Here is an 18,105-nt window from a genome sequence, read left to right on the forward strand (position 1 = left end):
TTTTGCCACATCCTCTCCATCATTTACTACTTTCCTTTGCTGCCATATTGGCCAATCTGATAGGTATAAGGTGGTACCTCAGAGTTGTTTTAATTTGCATTTCTCTAATCAAGAGGGATTTAGAAAACTTTTTTATGTGCTTATTGACAGTTTTGATTTCTTCATGTGAAAACTGCCTATTCATATCCCTTGACCATTTGTCGCCAATGATAGAATGTTAAAGTTGGTTGCTTTAATTCAAACATCAACAATTATCTAGTCTAGTTCCTCATTTATTAGAAAATAGAATGACTAGTCAGTCATTTTTCCACTACAATTAGTGATATAGAAAGCCAATGTACCATTAACTTCTAACTTCCCTTCATGATCAGTTTAAGGGCCAGTTTCCCCCAACTAAATAATGAAGCTTGGAGCACTGTAAACATGCCTTCATTCCATTATAAAGTAGGTATTATTTTACAAGTTTCAACTATGGTCCCTTCAAAGTCACTCAGGTTTGGAAATAGTGCCTATAAATTAGCTGCTACACTAATAGATATTTGACATGTGGATTTGTTTTGGAAGATATCAGATGGATTATTCCCTCCTTCATTCCCCTAAGGCACAAGCAGCAAAGCTATTGTTATTTCTCCAGCTGGTGAGACCTAGCAACAAAGATACCTAATTGCAGTAACCTACACAATTCTAAGGAGCAAACTTTAGCTTCATAGATAATCATAGATAGATAAAGGTTGTATGGTGTAAATTCAAATTCAGTGAGTTTTAATAGCAATAGACCACAGGCACAATCTAACAGTGAAGGGTTCTGCAACTCATGGAGGATAAAGAGAAAGCAGAAATGAAGTAGGAATTACTTATTACCAACAGGAAAAAAAAGGTCTTCTAGGTCCAAAAGCTTTTAGTTAGGAAAAATAGAAGGATGTAGGATTACTCTAGGCAAGTCACTTAAAAACTCTAATCTGTTTGCCTAATCTGTAAAATGAGCTGGAAAAGGAAATGGTAAACCATTCTAGTATTTTACCAAGAAAATCCCAAATGGGGTCACAAAGAGTTGGATACAACTGAAAAATGACTACACAACAACAAAATAATCTGCATTCCAATAACTTACTTTCTGGACACAACCAAAATGACTGAACAACAAAAAATAGTTATTGTCTCCATTTTACAGAGAGGGAAATTGAGGCTCTATTAGGTTAAGGAGCCTGCTAATCACATCTCTCACACAGTAAGTGTTTTTTATCCACTGCACCACATCTGCCTCTCAGAGTAAGTATTTGGGGTTACTTATAAGAGGCAACTAATGCCAGGTTTTTGTTTTGTTAGAATTTATCCCTTTCTCTTGCTACTAAAGTTATTAATTATTCCAAGTAGATTAAACTAGTTCACTTATTCTACTCAGGAGAGGGAGGAAGATAATCCATGAGTTTCATTAGAGGGAAGTGGAGAAAAAGCAGAGAATGTATATGGCAGGGGCTTTGGAACTCAACTGAATATTAAGGAAGAGAAACCTTCGGATCTCAGGTTATCCAAGAATATATTGTGTATATTAATATGTATAATTTTATAAATTTCTCATCTAGCAATGTCAGCTATCCAAGAAATGGGATGTATACTTTACTACTTCACTGGACTCAGTCAGTAAACATTAGGTACCTACTATGTGCCAGACACTGTGCTAAGTGCTGGGGTTTCAGAGAAAGGCAAAAGATAATCTTGGCCCTAGAGGAGCTCCCAATGCAATGGGGGAAGATCATCTTATTTCAGGTGGTACACTAGCACCTGGAATCTTTATGTTGGTGGCAATATGAATGAACTTCATTAAGAAGTAGCTATTATCCAAATAGCTTATGACTTAGCCAGAAGAATTTTAAGATCCTTGTGGTTGCAAACCATCCTACACAAAAATGTACAAATACAAGAAGATTTCTTGGTCTGTTCTTTCTGTAAGTGGTGGGGGGAAGACTTAAAATGTATCTTAAATAACCCAATTTTTAAAAATCCATTGGACTTATCAGTTCAATCCAATAATCATCTACTAAGTGGCTCTTACATAAAAAGCAAGGCATTGCCCTTAGGTGACTGAGGATGCACAGCTGAAAATAAAAGGCCCTTCAGGAGAAGGTGAAACAATATGTAATATAACACATTTGGCCTTTTTTAGCAAAGATACTGAGGTGATTTGCCATTTCCTTCTCTAACTCATTTGACAGATGAAGAAAATTTTATCAAAATTTTCCCTCTTGCAATTTGGAACTATGCCCAAAGGGCGACAAAAGAATATCTACCCTTTGATCCAGCCATAGCACTGCTGGGTCTGTACCCCAAAGAGATAATGGACAAAAAGACTTGTACAAAAATAGTCATAGCTGTGCTCTTTGTGGTGGCCAAAAACTGGAAAACGAGGGGATGCCCATCAATTGGGGAGTGGCTGAGCAAATTGTGGTATATGTTGGTGATGGAATACTATTGTGCTAAAAGGAATAATAAAGTGGAGGAATTCCATGGAGACTAGAACAACCTCCAGGAAGTGATGCAGAGCGAGAGGAGCAGAACCAGGAGAACATTGTACACAGAGACTAATACACTGTGGTATAATCGAATGTAATGGACTTCTCCATTAGTGGCGGTGTAATGTCCCTGAACAATTTGCAGGGATCTAGGAGAAAAAAACACCATTCATAAACAGAGGACAAACTGTGGGAGTAGAAACACCGAGGAAAAGCAACTGCCTGAATACAGTGGTTGAGGGGACATGACACAGGAGAGACTCTAAATGAACACTCTAATGCAAATATTATCAACATAGCAATGGGTTCAAATCAAGAAAACATGTAATGCCCAGTGGATTTACGCGTCAGCTATGGGGGGTGGGGGGGAGGAAAAGAAAATGATCTATGTCTTTAATGAATAATGCTTGGAAATGATCAAATAAAATATTAAAAAAAAATTTTTCCCCTCTTTTCAGCAACAGAAAAAATGCCAGAGGCATTTCAAACTGAAAGAATAAAAAAATATAATCAGGGAGAACAATAATGCTTCTAATTATCTGACCCTAACAACTCAAGTTCCAGCCTCTGTGTTTCTGAAGAAATAATGTACTAATAGAGATTCACAATTTCATGCACAATCTTCATCTGCACTACTTTGTATATGGTTTCATTTTTGGTACTGACATTTAAAATAAAACAAATTTTGAAAAAATTTTTGCTTTTGCTTGACTTTTAAAAAAAGATTAAATCATAATCTTCTGATGTGGTATTATGAAGTTCACTGATACAAAAACTAACAAAATCAGTATTTCAATTCATAAAAGTCCTTACATATTTTATTCAATGACTTTTTAATGCTGCCTTATAAGTTTATTATATTCAGCATCTAAAGAAGTTCACCTATATCATTACATTTATTCTTACAACCATTTTCATAAGTGCAAAAAAATTTGAACTCTCATTTAACTAAAGAAAAATTGATATCCTAAGCATTTGAATAGCATTTTTTGATGGACAGTGGTATCTCACGAAGGTAAAAGAATGTTAGAAGGAGGTAGTAGGCTTTTGGTAGAGAAAAAAAAGCCTAGACAATCTGGGTTGACTCCAAGTATATAAAGTTTTTTCTACTAAACTATGAAATGTTTACAACTTACTCAATAAGTTCCAAATAAGAGAAGTATAAATGTTTACAGAAAATCAAAATAATTTTCCTAGTAAGAACATGTCATGATAGAAAGCAGAATAATGTAGGCTCAAATTCCAGATTACTCACTTTAACCAGACTGCCTCATAAGGAACAGAGAAAAACTTCAAGATTCCTTACAGTACAGTTTGTAGCAATATGTTCTATATAGAGTGTATTATTTCCTACTCAGGATTAATATTCTCTCACAGCAAAACTAAGAGTTTCAGAAAGAAAAAAATCAATTATTTTATACCTTAAAGTAAACCATTTTGAGTTACTAAAATTTTTTCTACTCTTGTTTAAAGAAGCTATCTCTACATTCCCTTCATTTCTCTCACTAACTCCATATTTAGGATAATAGATTTAGACGTGAAGGTCCCTTTAAGATCAGATAGTCTAGGGGTAGCTAGGTGGCTCTATGGACAGAAAGCCAGGCCTAGAGACTTGGGTTCAAATTTGACCTCAGATATTTCCTAGCTGTATGACCCTGGGCAAGTCATTTAACCCCCATTGCCAAGCCCTTACACTTTTCCACCTTGGAAAATACCTTAGTATTTATTCTAAAACAGAAGGTAAGAATTAAAAAAAAAATCAGTTCGTCCAACCTTTTTTACAAATGGGAAACTGAGACCTGGAAATTTTAAGTGACTAGCATATGGTCCCACAAATGGCTGGGCTGATATCTGAACTCCAATCTTCTGACTCCAAATCCAGCATTCTTTTCACTGCTCTATATCACACTATTGACTGATACTGAACCTGCAGTCCCCTAAATTCCGCAATTTTTTAAATTTGGTTAATATGAAATGAAAGCTATCCTTACTCAGATGAAATTTAGAAAGCAAATTTTTAAAAACCAAAACATAAACAAGACATTAATTGAGATTTATCTTCAGTCTGATTCTATCTAGAAAGTCAAGATCTTGTCAATCATCAGTCCATCCTAGCTTTCTGTCATCTGCAAATGTGACAAGCATGCCAAATATAACTTATCCAAGGATATGATTAAAATGTTCAACAACACAGAAAGTAAATTCTTGGGACACTCTCTTCAAAACTGCCTTTGAAATTAACCATTAATGACTAGTTTGAAGTTTGACCACAATGCAGAGGAGGTACCTGAGGTAAAATTGGAAATAACAGCTGCCCAAGTGTTATTTTATATTTCTTGATCCTACACTATTTTTTTCATCCAGTTCTTAGCAATCCTTACCATGCCTCACCAAATATCATAACATTTATATCTTATATAGACAACTCTTGGTTTTCAAATACAAAAACAACAGTAATAGTCATATTTTCATTACAATTTGGTAAAAAAAATCTTACAATAAAAGGCCTGTGATTTCATCCAATTATATATACTCTTTTCACAAATACAAGCTGCAATCTCTCCATCCTTTTGTTCAGGATTTCATATATTATTGCTGTCAAAAAATTATTAATCACCTGGTGACCAACCATTTTGTGATGAGTAGTTCCAAATTTAGTTAAGCTGGTCTTTTTTGTAGGGAGCATAGTAGAAGCCTTTTCAATTTAGTGAGATATGCCAAAACTTGCAAAGCCCTTTTGGAATCCAATGAGAGATTTTAAAATATCTTAAAATCAACATAAACTAAAAAAATTAATAGTAATTCTTAGAAGATGAATTTTGTACTTAGGAGATAAAAATGACAAGTGTTTGCATAAAACTACTATATATTCCAGGCCTGAGTCCTAATAACCAGGATAAACATCAAAACTTAATTCCCTTAAATAACTCATTCTTATAATAATATTAATTCTAATAATGGAATTCATAAATTCTAATCTATTTACCATCATATGAACATAGAAAGCCTATCCCTCCTCCCCTTAACTGTACCTAGGTCCTACAAGACTGCCACAAAAACAGAGTATGAAGATTAAAATTAACTCTCCCCTAATTATGAAGATTAAAATTGTAACCCCTGCCTATTTTTAGATTTTAAACACCAAAAGTGTAAATACCCTACTTAAAAGTTGAGTATGGAGATCTGCCCATTTTTAGATCTAATTATCAAAAGTGTAAACATCCCACTTAATCATTAAGTGGGAGGTCTGTGACCCATATGTGCAATGGTGGGTGAAGAATCAGAATTAAACTAACTGTCCCATGGCAGTCTTAAAGCAAAGCTTCAACTGTGATTGGTAGATATAAAATTAGGGGAAGACATAGGAAGTAATGCAAAAGAAGTGTCTTTAAAAGGAGCTGTCACTTCCTGTGAGGGACAGTTCTTCATTCTTTGGAAGTGGAGACTGGAGACAGTTTTTCATTCTTTGGAGTGGAGGCTGGACCCGAGACCCTGTTCCTGGTGAGGCTGTTCTAAAATCTCTTCCTTTGAACTGACACGTGGTGAGTGAAAAGCTGACTCTTAATTGCTGGATTTTCTGAAAAAACTAACCTCAGGAGAGACTTACCTTTTGAGAGGGACTTAGATATCTTACTTTATCCTCTCTCTGATTTTCTTACTTTACTCTTTCTACATTTTTGTAAATAAATTGTAAATAAATCTCTTTGGAGTAAATTAAATTCCTGGCAACCACACTCTTAAATAATCCAGTCCAACCTTTATATAAATTAACCCCTTTTTCCCACTTACAAGAGCTAGTTTAAAGTAAGCAAGTATATAGCATTCAATCCACTGATTCCAATGGTGCCTTTTCTAGTTATTATCTTGGTTGTTTTTCATCTTTATTAGTAGTTATTGGTTTGTGTCAACCACATTCAGAGTTCTAGAAAACTATGTAATTATCTAAAAGAGATGTTAATGTTAGTCTTAGTTGAGAAAGCTACCTCTTGAGGTACTTCTATACACACAGGGAGAAAAACTGGCAAGATTATTTTCTGTTGTCAGAAAAAGATAACTTACAAAAAAAATGCTTAATCTTATATTCCTTTCCTGCGAACAGGTAGCAAAAGATAACTGATGCTGTAATCTATATTTATATCTCTTTTGGCTACTACTGACCAGAACTCAATAATGGCAGAAACAGGAAGATGTGCCTATTTCTAAAGAAGCAAAAATTAAACAATTATCTTTTAAATTATGACAGTCTTTTCAAATATAACCTTTGATTTTTTTTTAAACTGAAACTTTGAAAAATTGTTCTTTGATTTTGTTGATTATTCTTTGGTTGGCAAAATATTACACTATGTTTACCTGAGTTTGTCCATCTATTAAATGAGGTGCTAGATGTACCCTAAAAGCCTTTTTCCATTGTAATTCTTCTAGTTAAGAACCTCCACTAAAATCCTACTCCAACCTTCTTGTTATAGATGTTACTCTGGATTCTACAAAGTTACACCAGGAGATCAAAAGTCCAGTTACCAAACTGGAAAAGCAACATATTAGGTTAGTTATTTGAGAAACTGCCTAAATTCAGAGACCTCAATACCAAAAAGTTAGCCACTTGATGGTATTTTTTTCCACAAATCTACTAAAATGTGGAGTAGTTATGATATGAGCTGGTGAATGGAACAATACTATTGAAAAATCCAAGTATACTTTTAGACCCACCACAAATATCCAATGAGTTGTTAAATCTTGTCTTATTTTCTCATTTCTCACAAATGTCTCTTTCCCTCTCCCACAAACAACATCACCCTAGTTCAAGCTATCATCACTTGGCTTACAATGGTTTCTTCTTTAGTCTCGATGCCTCGATCTTTCCTTACTTGAAATTCTCCTTCATACTACTGCTAAAGTTATCTTCCTACAGCACCAGCCCAATAAAGGTTTAGTCTTGTCTTTACTGAGAAAATAGAAATCATTCACTATAAGCTCCTCCCTTATCCTACTCCTATATCTCAAAATGCTTTGACATCATCCCCTACTCTCTCCTCCTTTACTATAGTCTATAACAGCAATTGCCCCTTCTCCCCACACCCAAGGCCAATCCTTTTACTTGTATCTTAGATCCCATCCCCATTCTCTTCCTCACTCCACCCCATATGGGTTATAGGATCCTAGAGATTTGGAAGGCACCTTGGAAGTCCTGAGTCCAACCCCCTCAATTTTACAGACGAGGAACTTCAGAGAGCTTAAGTGACTTGTCCATGGCCACACAGTTAACAAATGTCAGGCAGGATTGAATCAGTTTTCCTTATTATAGGTCTAGTGCCTTATCTACTACACTGTGCTCTCCCTCGAGTTCTTATGTTGTACCTCCCCCTAGTCACAGTCAAAATTCTAGAAAATGCTATCTATGGTTATTGCCTCCATTCCCTTTACTCTCATTCATGTTTCACCTCCAGCAGGCTTGGCTTATGACCTTATAACTTAAGTGAAACTGCTCTCTCCAGAGTCAGCAATGATTCCTTCCTTGATTGCCCTAATAGCATTTATCAATCTTTATCCATCTTGATAGCATCTGACACTGTTCAAATGGTCTAAGTTTCTGAGACACTCTTCTTCATAGGTGCTTCTTTTCAGTCTTTTTTTTTGCTGGATCATCATCCATGGCCCACCTGATCTAACTTGTGGATATATTTCAGAGTGCTCTCTCTCTCTCTCTCTCTCTCTCTGCTCAGATCTCATATTATCAAGTGTCTAGTGGATATTTCTAACTGGGTCCATGACAGCTCTCACTTGTGGCTCCCAGTAGCTGCTAGCATGTGGCAGCGTCACACCCCGGGCAACGGCTTCAACAGGCCGGCTAAACCTTGTGAGGGTAGCCATCGGGTCAACGTCGACCCCTGGTGAACTAGGGCTTTGCTCACCCAACATGTGAAGACTGCTTCAGCCGAACAGGCGGAAGAAACCAACAAGAAGGTTCAACGGTCGAGATGGCGATGCAGCAAGGCACTGTGGAGTGCTTAGGGCGTGATGGAGCAAAAAAGACAACACGGCCATCCAATGCAGCTGAGGAAGCCTCCAGGTGTAACGACTTTTCGTGCCACTGGACCCAGGCTTCCAACGCCAAGAGAATGGGACTGTCTCTGTGCATCGACTTTTCCACTTACATCTTCAAGCACAGGTGTCTTTGTGCACAAAAACGCACAAAGACAATTGTCTTCCTCGGTTCGAGAGACAACCAACAACCATGACAGAACTCATTATCATATCAACAACGTATTCCTCCTAAACCCACCCTTTCCCCCTTATTTCTCTATTTCTGTTAGTCTTTCTGTCAGTCCCACCACAATCTTTTGAGTCAAGTGAACAAGCATTTACTAAGTACCTACTATGTATCTAGCACTGTACATAGGGATAGAAAGTAAGTACACTCACTGCTCTCAAGGAGCTCAGTCTAATGGAAGAGAAAACATACAAACTAATGTACAAACAAGATATATATATATATGTACATATATATATATAGGACAAACTGGAGATAATCATAGAGGGAAAACTAGCATTAAAAGGATCAGGAAAAGCTTTTTATAGAAGGTGGGACAAAGCTGGAAAATGAAAGAAATCAGGGAAGTCTGTAAATGGAGTAGAGAGAAGAGAAAGAATCCCAGGCTTGGGGACAACCAGAGAAAATGCCCTAAGTCAGGAGATGGAGTGCTATGTTTGAGGAACATCAAGGGGATTGGAAAGGTAGGAAGGGCTCCAAAGGCCTAACTTTATCCTGAAGATGAAAGGGTGATAGAATTTAGGTGGTGTCCTGTTCACTTTTATTTTCTATGAGTGGAAAATGGACCAGAAAGGGAAGACTTAAAGCAGGGAGATAAAACATTAAGCTATTTCAATAATCCAGGTGTGAGGCAAGGATGATCTGGGCCAGTATGGTGGCAATGCAACAGGAGAGAAGAAAGGCAACATATATGAGAGATGTTACAAAAGTAGAAACAGTAATACCTGCAACTGATTGGATATATGGATGAGAATACTAAGGAGCCAAAGAATGGCACCTACTGAGTCTGGTACCTGTCTATAAAACATCCAGTGAGAAAGGGCCAATAGGCAATTAGAGATGTGAGACTGACGGTTAAGAAAAAAAATTAGTGATGGATAAGTAGAACTGAGACTTACAAGCACAGAAGTTAACTGAATCCATAAGAACTTATTAGTTCACCAAGAAAAGTAGTGAAGGAGAAGGGCCCAGGACAGAGCCTTGGACACCCATGGTTAGCAAGCATTACCTGTGTAATATATACCAAAAAACACTGAGAAGAAGTAGCCAGTCAGGTAGAAGAACCAAGAGAGAACAATGTCACATAAACCCAGAGAGGAGTATTAAGGAGAAGAGGGTGATCAACAGGTTTTGTAAAGGTTAAGAAGGATGAGGATTGTGATAAGGCCATTAGACTTAGCAATAAAGAGATCACTGGTAACTTTGGAGAGTAGTTTCAATTGAATGATGTAAAAATAATACAGCAATGGATTAATTATGGGTTTTAAACTGATTTAGATACTCTGCTTGCTGTGCTTACAAAGTATCTTCAGTTTATATAAGTAAAGTGAAGCTCATAAGTGAACTCTTCAGGGCCAGGCACAAGGACACTAAAGAGACTCTTGTTATAAAAAAATAAAATATTTATTGAAAATATAAGGATAAAAAAGGATTTCTAACTCTTAAGGGATTCTAACTCCACCCAAATAAAACTCCCTGGTTCTGCAAGGAACCTCTTCTCCTATTTCCACAGACTACACTGATCCCTCCTGATCTAACTCAAATTTTTACTATTCTAAATAAACTAACACTATTATCCTTATAATTCTTAACTTCATTTCCAAGTTATAAAAATAACAAAGGCTAGCTGATTGAGTCTCAGCAAGAACCAATTTAAGACTCTGAGCCTTAGCAGGCTTCAAACCAAAGACCAGGTCTTTCTTTGGTCTTCTCAGAGTTAAAATCTTTCTTTGGTCTTCTCAGAATTAAAACAATCTATAAAAGCAGCAACAGATAGTCAATACTGTTTTCCCAAGTTGGAAAAAGACAACACTTAGCTCCTTCAGGTCTTTCCCTCCTTTCCTTCTACCTCAGACAGTGAGAGAGACAAAGATGTTACCTCTCCTAAGACCTTGGAGAAAGAGTCTAATTCTGCTAACTGTCAGAGACCCAACTGTCACAGAAAAACCATTGAAATTGAAATTGACACTGAAATTGACTTGCAACTGACACTGTCTCAGTTCTGTTTGAAACTCCAATTCTTTCTCAAGTCAGCTTCTCTATTTCTTATCTCTAAACTAATATAACAAGAATGATGAGGTCAGAATTCAAAATACAGAGTTAAGAGGAGAGTGAAAGGAAAGGAAGTAGATACCTCAAAAATAGATGACCTTCTCAAAGAGTTTAACCATGAAAGATGACTTAAGCTTATAGAATATGACTTAAGCTACCACTTGCCCAGACAATTGTAAAAGTCTCATAAATCATTTTCCTGCCTTTAGTCCTCCCTTCTCCAATAATAATATGCTAACATAGAACTTTGGGGTTTGCAAAGCATATGACATATATTCTCTTATTTGATTCCCGAAATAATCCTAATGCAGTATTATCTTCATTTTATAGATGAGGAAACTACGGGTAAAAACCTGAGGCTTCCCGAGTTCAAGTGTGACACTACTGCACCATGCTACCTTTACAATCCATTCTCTCTTCACTGCCTGTCATAGTCCTAAAGCAAATATCTGACCAAGTTATTCCGTGCTCAAAATCTGATACAAGTTAATAAGTAAAATATAAGCTCCTCTGTTAGGAATTTAAATCCTTTCATCACCTGACTCTGGCTTAGCTCTTCAGGCTTATTACAGAGTACTCCCCTTCTCACAGTCTACTTTCCAGTCAAATAGTTCACACTATTCCTCATACATGTTTCATTTCTTGTCTACAGGCCTTTGAGCAGACTGTCCCCATGTTTGGAATGTACTATCTCTTTATGCTTCTTTGAATCAGTAGCTTCCTTCAAAGTTCAGCTCAAGAGCCAGACTCTACATAAGACCTTTTTCAGCTGCTAGGGCATTCTCTTCCTGAAATTATTTTGTATATATATTTTGTACATATATATATAGTTAGTCATTTAGTTAGTTAGTTAGATGTGTATCTCCCCCAGTAGAATTTAAGCTCCTTATTCTGTTTATGTCTTTGTATCCCCAATGCTGGGCAGTGCTTAGCACATAGTGCTAATATGGTTTCATTTCTAATACCCTCCTGATAATTCCTAAACATTTAATTACCTAAGGAAAGAAAACAGGTAAAAAAAGATGACCTTTTCTTTTAAAACATCAGATGGTATCATTTCACACCTCTCCAACTGGCTAAAATGATAAAAGGACAAAATGATAAATTTTTTTTTCCATTTGGAAAACCAATCTGGAATTATACTCAGTTATAAAACTATATATACCTTTTAATCCAGCAATATCACTATTAGATTTATTTCCCAAGGTGATCAAGGAAAAAGATAAAGAAAATATATGTTCTAAAATATTTATAGAAACTCTTTTTGTGGTGGCAAAGAACTGGAAACTGAAGGGATGTCCATCAATTGGGGAATTGCTGAACAAGTTATGATATATGATTAGATATATGATATATGAATAGATATATAGATATCTGAATAGAATACTATGTGCCATAAAAAAATGACAAACAAGATGATCACAAAAAATCCTAGAAATACTTATATGAAGTGACTCAAAGTAAAGTTAATAGAACCAGAAGATTGTTGAACACAGTAACAATAATCATGTATGATGATCAACTGTGAATGACTTGACTATTATCAAGAATGCAAGGATCCAGGAGAACTCCAAGAGCCTTATGACAAAAAAAGAATATCCATTGCCATAGAAAGAACAGATAATACAGGCTGAAACATGAAATTCTTCATTTTTATTTCCTTCATAAATTTTTCTCTAGTGTAAGCAATATATATCTTATTTCACAATAAGACAAACAGGAAATATGTATTAATACGTAGAACTTATATCATATCACCTGCCTTCTTTGGAAGAAGAGATGGGTGGGAGGGAGAGAACATGGATTGCAAAACATCAGAAAATGAATATTTAAAATTGTAACATAATTGATGCTTAATCTGGAAAAAAATTAAAAAACAAAACAAAACACGACATACCACCACCCCCTCCACAAACTGCAGGGCGTTGTGGAAAGAATTTTGGACTGAATCAGAAGACCAAGATTTGAATCCCAAATTATGTCTCTTCCAGTTATTTCCAAATCTAAACACCTTAAAGAAGTCATAGGTATTTGAGCTGGAAAGGACCACACACATCATTTTTAATTAAAGCCTTCATTTTAGGGGGTAGCTGGGTAGCTCAGTGGATTGAGAGTCAGGCCTAGAGACAGGAGGTCCTAGGTTCAAATCTGACCTCAGACAGTGACCCTGGGCAAGTCACTTGACTCTCATTGCCTAGCCCTTACCACTCTTCTGCCTTGGAGCCAATACACAGTATTGCTCCAAGATGGAAGGTAAGGGTTTTAAAAAAAAAAGCTTTCATTTTCAACTGCTAAAAACGGAATCAAAATAAACCCACCAGAGATCAGAGATTAAGTAATAGGCAAATCACAACTCTGAATTTAAGAGACCTCTTTTATAAAAGGAGAGAAAACTGCTTGAATTAATGGGGTTGCCTTTTAAACTTAAAAATGAAATAATGTATTTCAAGAGCTTTGTAGCCATAAAATCCATATTGTCTTCTGTCTTCTCCTGCTCTAACAATTATGCATAATTTTATGTTCCACATCCCTGAATCAGAACCATGGAATTTTTCTCAACCATAATCTCCTATCTTTCAATCTCTCATTCTGCCTTACCTTTCCTAAATCTCACTGTAACCTCTAATTCTTCCACCACTCCCTGTCCATAATCCCTGTTCTGGCCTCCCTTCTCCCTCCATTCCTAGTCTTTACTCTATGACTGACCAAACCAACCATTACCTATTAGCTCCACTCTGAATCCCTTGTCATCTTGCTCTAACTCCTGCTATCCTCAATTCCTTTCTCATCTCCTCTACCACATTATTTCCTTCACTATCCTTATCCACAGACCCCAACTCTGCAGTCTGTATAAATAAGCTACTGTACTATATTGCTTCTCCCTTTTCCAACCAAACTTCTAGAAATGATTGTCTGGATTTTTCTGACTCCAGACACATCCTCTCCTTTAATTCATTTCTTGATTCCCCGAACGACTGCCCTGAAACTGCTTCTTCCAATATTACCAAAAAATCTGAGTTGTCAATTCTCTAAACACTCTTCCTCCTGGATACTCCCTTGATCTTTTTTTGATCCTTTTATTACCTGCCTCGTAGCTCCTGCTGCCATTACTTATGGGCATCTCTAAGCCTCTTTTACTAGGTTCTCCTCTCTATTAATAAGTCTTTTGGAGATCTCATCAGGTCCCATTTAATTTTTTTAAATTATTAACTCTATCTAGAAAATTCTCAGATCTATGTAACCAGCCTTACTCTCAAAATTCTAGTCCTGTATTGCCAAATGCCTGCTAGACATCTCCACATTTATGTTGTTACAACATGTGTTACAAACTCATGTCCAAAATGAAACTCATTCCTCCCCCCAAAACCTCTTTCCTTCAAATTTCCCCATTTTTGTCTATGGTAAGGCTAATCATTCCAGCCACTCAGTTTCAAAAACCAGAGTCAAACCCTTCTGGACTCTTCCATCTCAAAGCCACTCATTTGCCAAATTTTATTTGATACTATCTCCATATAGCTTAAACATATTCTCACCTCTTCATTCAGAGGTGCCACACTAATTCAAGCCCCCCATCTGTGCTATAAGATTCCTCATTGATCTCCTTGTTTCCTATCCCTCCCCAAACCACTCTCCACAAAATCATCAATCAATATTCCTAAAACAATTCTGACCATGTTAAACTATTATTAAAAAACCTTCAATGGGAGCTCTATTACTCCTAGGATAAAAATTGAAAATTCTCAGTCTAGCCATTTAAAGCTCTCCATGATCTGGCTCCCATCTACCTTCCCACTTTTATTTCACTTTACTTCCCTTCACAAATTGTGCAAGTCAAAAATGGCCAGCTAGCAATATGACACTGTCTCACACTTCCATACCTTTGCACAATCCCCCATGTCCTAAATGTCCTTCCTTTCACATGTGCTTCAGAGTCCCTGCTTTTAAAAGATCAGTTTAGGAATCCAAGGGACTTGACTGATCCCTTTCCCCTCCTTTTTAAAATACACTCTTCTTCTTGAAGCTACTTGGTACTTATTTGCCTACATATGGTATCCTCTCAGAATGTAAGCTCTTTTAGGGCAGGGTTTTTCAGTTTTTGTATTTGTATTCCTAGCACTTACCACAGTGCTTTCTTTGTACATAGCAGGTGCTTAAAAATTGGGGGGGGGGGGGGGAAGGGTGTCAAAGTGAGTAAAATGAATATATAAGTTCATGTTAAGCTGAAATTAATATAGCTTCTATTTTCAGGGAATTGATAACTATTTACAGTTCTCTTGCATGAGCTGCAAATTTTAGCTCAGACTTTAACATCTCATAAACACAATTCTTGTTATTTTCCCCCTAGATTTATTACTTTGCCCTCCTCTCTACTGAAGTTCATGTGCTCCTTTTCTGCCCACTCACACAGCTGGATGAGATAATTTTGTTGTGGTCCTATTAGCTATGCATCATTTCTCTAACTGGAAGAGCTTAGTATCATCTACAAATATGGAGATTTCATATTTCCACCCTCACCCTCCCAGATCATTTATAAAATGTTAAAGTTGCTCCCAGAACTGATCCCTAGAGATCCTAACATTTCTTCATTCAGATAAATGTTCCTTTATCCTACCCTTTGTTTTGTTTTTTAAGCAGTTTGCAGTTCATGACAAACATCCACCCACTCCAATTCCATAATTCAATTTTGTTTTGTTTAAGGACCATTGGAATTACATAAACGGGTTCTCTTTTGCCCACATACAGACTCCCTCAAATAACTGTAACAAATTAGTGATTCAAGAGTTTCTTTTTACAAAATACACATTGTCCTTCTCCAGCAAGTTAACATTTTTCCTATAATTCATTATAATTGGAGAAATAACGTGTTTAAAAGAACTGCAGGATCAATCTGACAAGTTAACAGTATCTAAAATTGCACATAACATTAGAGGTCATCTAGTCTAAGCTGAATCATAAAATTCTTTCTACAACATTCCTCACAAAAGTCAACGAGTTTGAACACCTCCAGTGACATGGAACTTAATACTTTTCAAGCAACCTAATCCATTTTCAGAAAGCTCCAATTATTGTTATTCCTTATGTTTTAGTTAAATTTGTCTTCCCGTATCTTCCAGCCATTGGCTCTGATACCTCCTACTAGGGCCATACATAAATCCAACATATCCATCTTCCACAAAACAATCCTTCAAACATGAGACAACACAATCATATTCAAGGCACAAGAGACTTCCCTTTTCCAGCATGATAAACCATAGTTTAATGAAGTTCATTTGTTTGGTATAGGTGTATATAATTAATATAGGCCTACTAAAGACTACACCAAAAAATGCTGGTGTTTTCCTGCATCTATGGCATTTATATGCAAACAGCCAAGTTACAACAGAGGATTCAACGATCTCGAAGTATCCGGTAAGTCAAAAAATTCCCTACCAGAAACAACCTTTGGTTATCTTATCTTTGACCTTTGTTTCTCGCCAATCGTTCTGCAAGATAAAGTGAATCCCCTGGCAGTCCCCACAAGTATTTTTCAAAAATAAGGCACAAAGTCACCCACGCTTCGCAGTACAAGGACTACACAGCTAGAACGCCCCCATCGGGACGAGGAGAAACTGAGCCAGCGAGGGCCTCAGCCAGCCCGGGAGGGGAGGGGAGGAGGGGAGAGATAGTCGCTCGAGGCGTTCGGTAGTATACCTAAGATGATGTCAGGAAAAATTGGGTCAGAGAGGCAGCCCTGCATGGTCAAGCTCCCTCCAAACAGGAAGAGGTGTCCTCGGGGCGCCGCCGCTACAGCCCAGTACTAAAGGCCGCCCGCCAGCCCGGACTGCGGCTGCAGTCACCCTCGGGAGCAAAGCAAGGCCGCTACGTCCTTGCTGGGCTTGCGGACCCGCCCAGCGCTCGGAAGGCTCCAGCGCCCAAGTTGAAGGGAGGGACCGAAGGGTAGAGGACGGGCAGCGGCTGTGCAAGAATCCATCCCGAGCCTCCTTACCCAGTGGGCGATTAGACCGGCGGCCCCTGCCCGAAATGACGAGGACAGGAACATGGCGGCTCACCCTCTTCGGCTTCCCCCTGTGGAGTCCCAGGCCCGCAGGCACGAGCCTGGAACGCACGGCGTGCGCGCTCTCGACACCTACCTCCGACCACCGAACGCAAGGGCCCAGGCGGAGCACCGTAACCGCTCCCAACGATGCAGGAGAACCAGGATCCCGGGCTGGAACTCTGAAGCAGAGGACCCCGGCACCGCTGGGAGGGGTCAGTCAGGTGGGGTCTAGGTCAGCGAAGATCAGAGGCGCAAAGTGAAAGTGAACTCTGACTAGAGCAGCCGTCTGCAAACTCGTGGACAGATCCATTGAAAAGTTTCCATGAAACTTAAATATGAGAGCAAAGGATTGTTGTTCAGTCCTTTCCGTTGCACGGGATTCTTCCTGACTCCATTTGAGGTTTTCTTGGCGAAGATACTGTAGTGGTTTGTCATTTCCTTCTCCAGCTCATTTTATAGATGAGGAAACTGAGGCAAACAGGATAAATGGAGTTGTCTAGGGTCACAGCCACAAAGTCTTTGGCCAGATAAATCTTTTTGACTTCAGGCCGGGTGTTCTATCCACTTCCAGCTAGCTGCCACTAAAGAGAAGAGGACCACAAGACATTTCCTATTGTCTCCTAAATTAAAAGAAAGTACAGTTGGTGCATCTGAAAATAAGTCTTTTTTAATTTTTAACTTTTTTAATTAAAAACTTTAACTTTTTTAATTAAAAAAACAATTTTCATTATGGCTTACAAATAATTCAAATAAGTATCATTTCTGTATTTAAAAAAATCAAAGCCAAAAATCTGGAAATACAAAAATGAAAATAATCCCTGCTTTCAAAGAACTTAATATTCAATTAGAAATCAGTTTATCTTTCAAATAGATAGTTAAATTCTTTTCTTTTGCATTTTCACTTTTGGAGTGGACCTTGTTGGAAGAGTTTTGATTTTGAAAGGGATGGGAACACAAACTTGTTATTTATTGGATTTTTCCTCAGATGAAAGAAAAGGGAAATTAGATAACTAGTGAAAAGGTAGTATTATGAATGAAGTGCCCATCAACCCAATCTACAATAAGAGAGGCTTTCTGATTGCCTGAAGGCAAGCCCAGGATTTAAAAATAGACAAGAACATATAGGTGAGAAACTCCCAATAATGAGTTCATTCTATGTGGAACAGGCCATTCATTTCTCTGTAGGCCACTAAGAATAGGGGGAAAAAAAAGAAAAAGAAACATAGGCATTGGCAGGA

The 18,105-nt window shown here is 37.5% G+C and overlaps 1 protein-coding gene and 1 long non-coding RNA gene across 3 annotated transcripts in view; one reads left to right on the forward strand and one right to left on the reverse strand.

Annotated features, from left to right (window-relative positions):
* The window catches only part of LOC103103255 (uncharacterized), a 39,258-nt gene extending 36,054 nt beyond the window's left edge, over positions 1-3,204 (forward strand). The window contains exon 3 of the long non-coding RNA XR_464828.2: positions 2,969-3,204. This is a non-coding gene — a long non-coding RNA (uncharacterized LOC103103255). The remainder of the gene's footprint in view (positions 1-2,968) is intronic.
* The window catches only part of NDUFV2 (NADH:ubiquinone oxidoreductase core subunit V2), a 46,463-nt gene extending 29,458 nt beyond the window's left edge, over positions 1-17,005 (reverse strand). The window contains exon 1 of one of the 2 annotated variants that reach the window (XM_007487706.2): positions 16,817-17,005. In XM_007487706.2, the coding sequence (XP_007487768.1) occupies positions 16,817-16,870 (54 nt within the window). In that variant the 5' untranslated portion in view covers positions 16,871-17,005. Of the gene's footprint in view, positions 1-16,521; positions 16,647-16,816 lie in introns of those variants that run through there. The other variant, XM_056823669.1, reaches the window with a different exon arrangement.
* Positions 17,006-18,105: the final 1,100 nt, after the last annotated feature.

This window comes from Monodelphis domestica, chromosome 3 (assembly GCF_027887165.1).
Source record: "Monodelphis domestica isolate mMonDom1 chromosome 3, mMonDom1.pri, whole genome shotgun sequence".
NCBI classification, from domain to species: Eukaryota; Metazoa; Chordata; class Mammalia; order Didelphimorphia; family Didelphidae; genus Monodelphis; species Monodelphis domestica.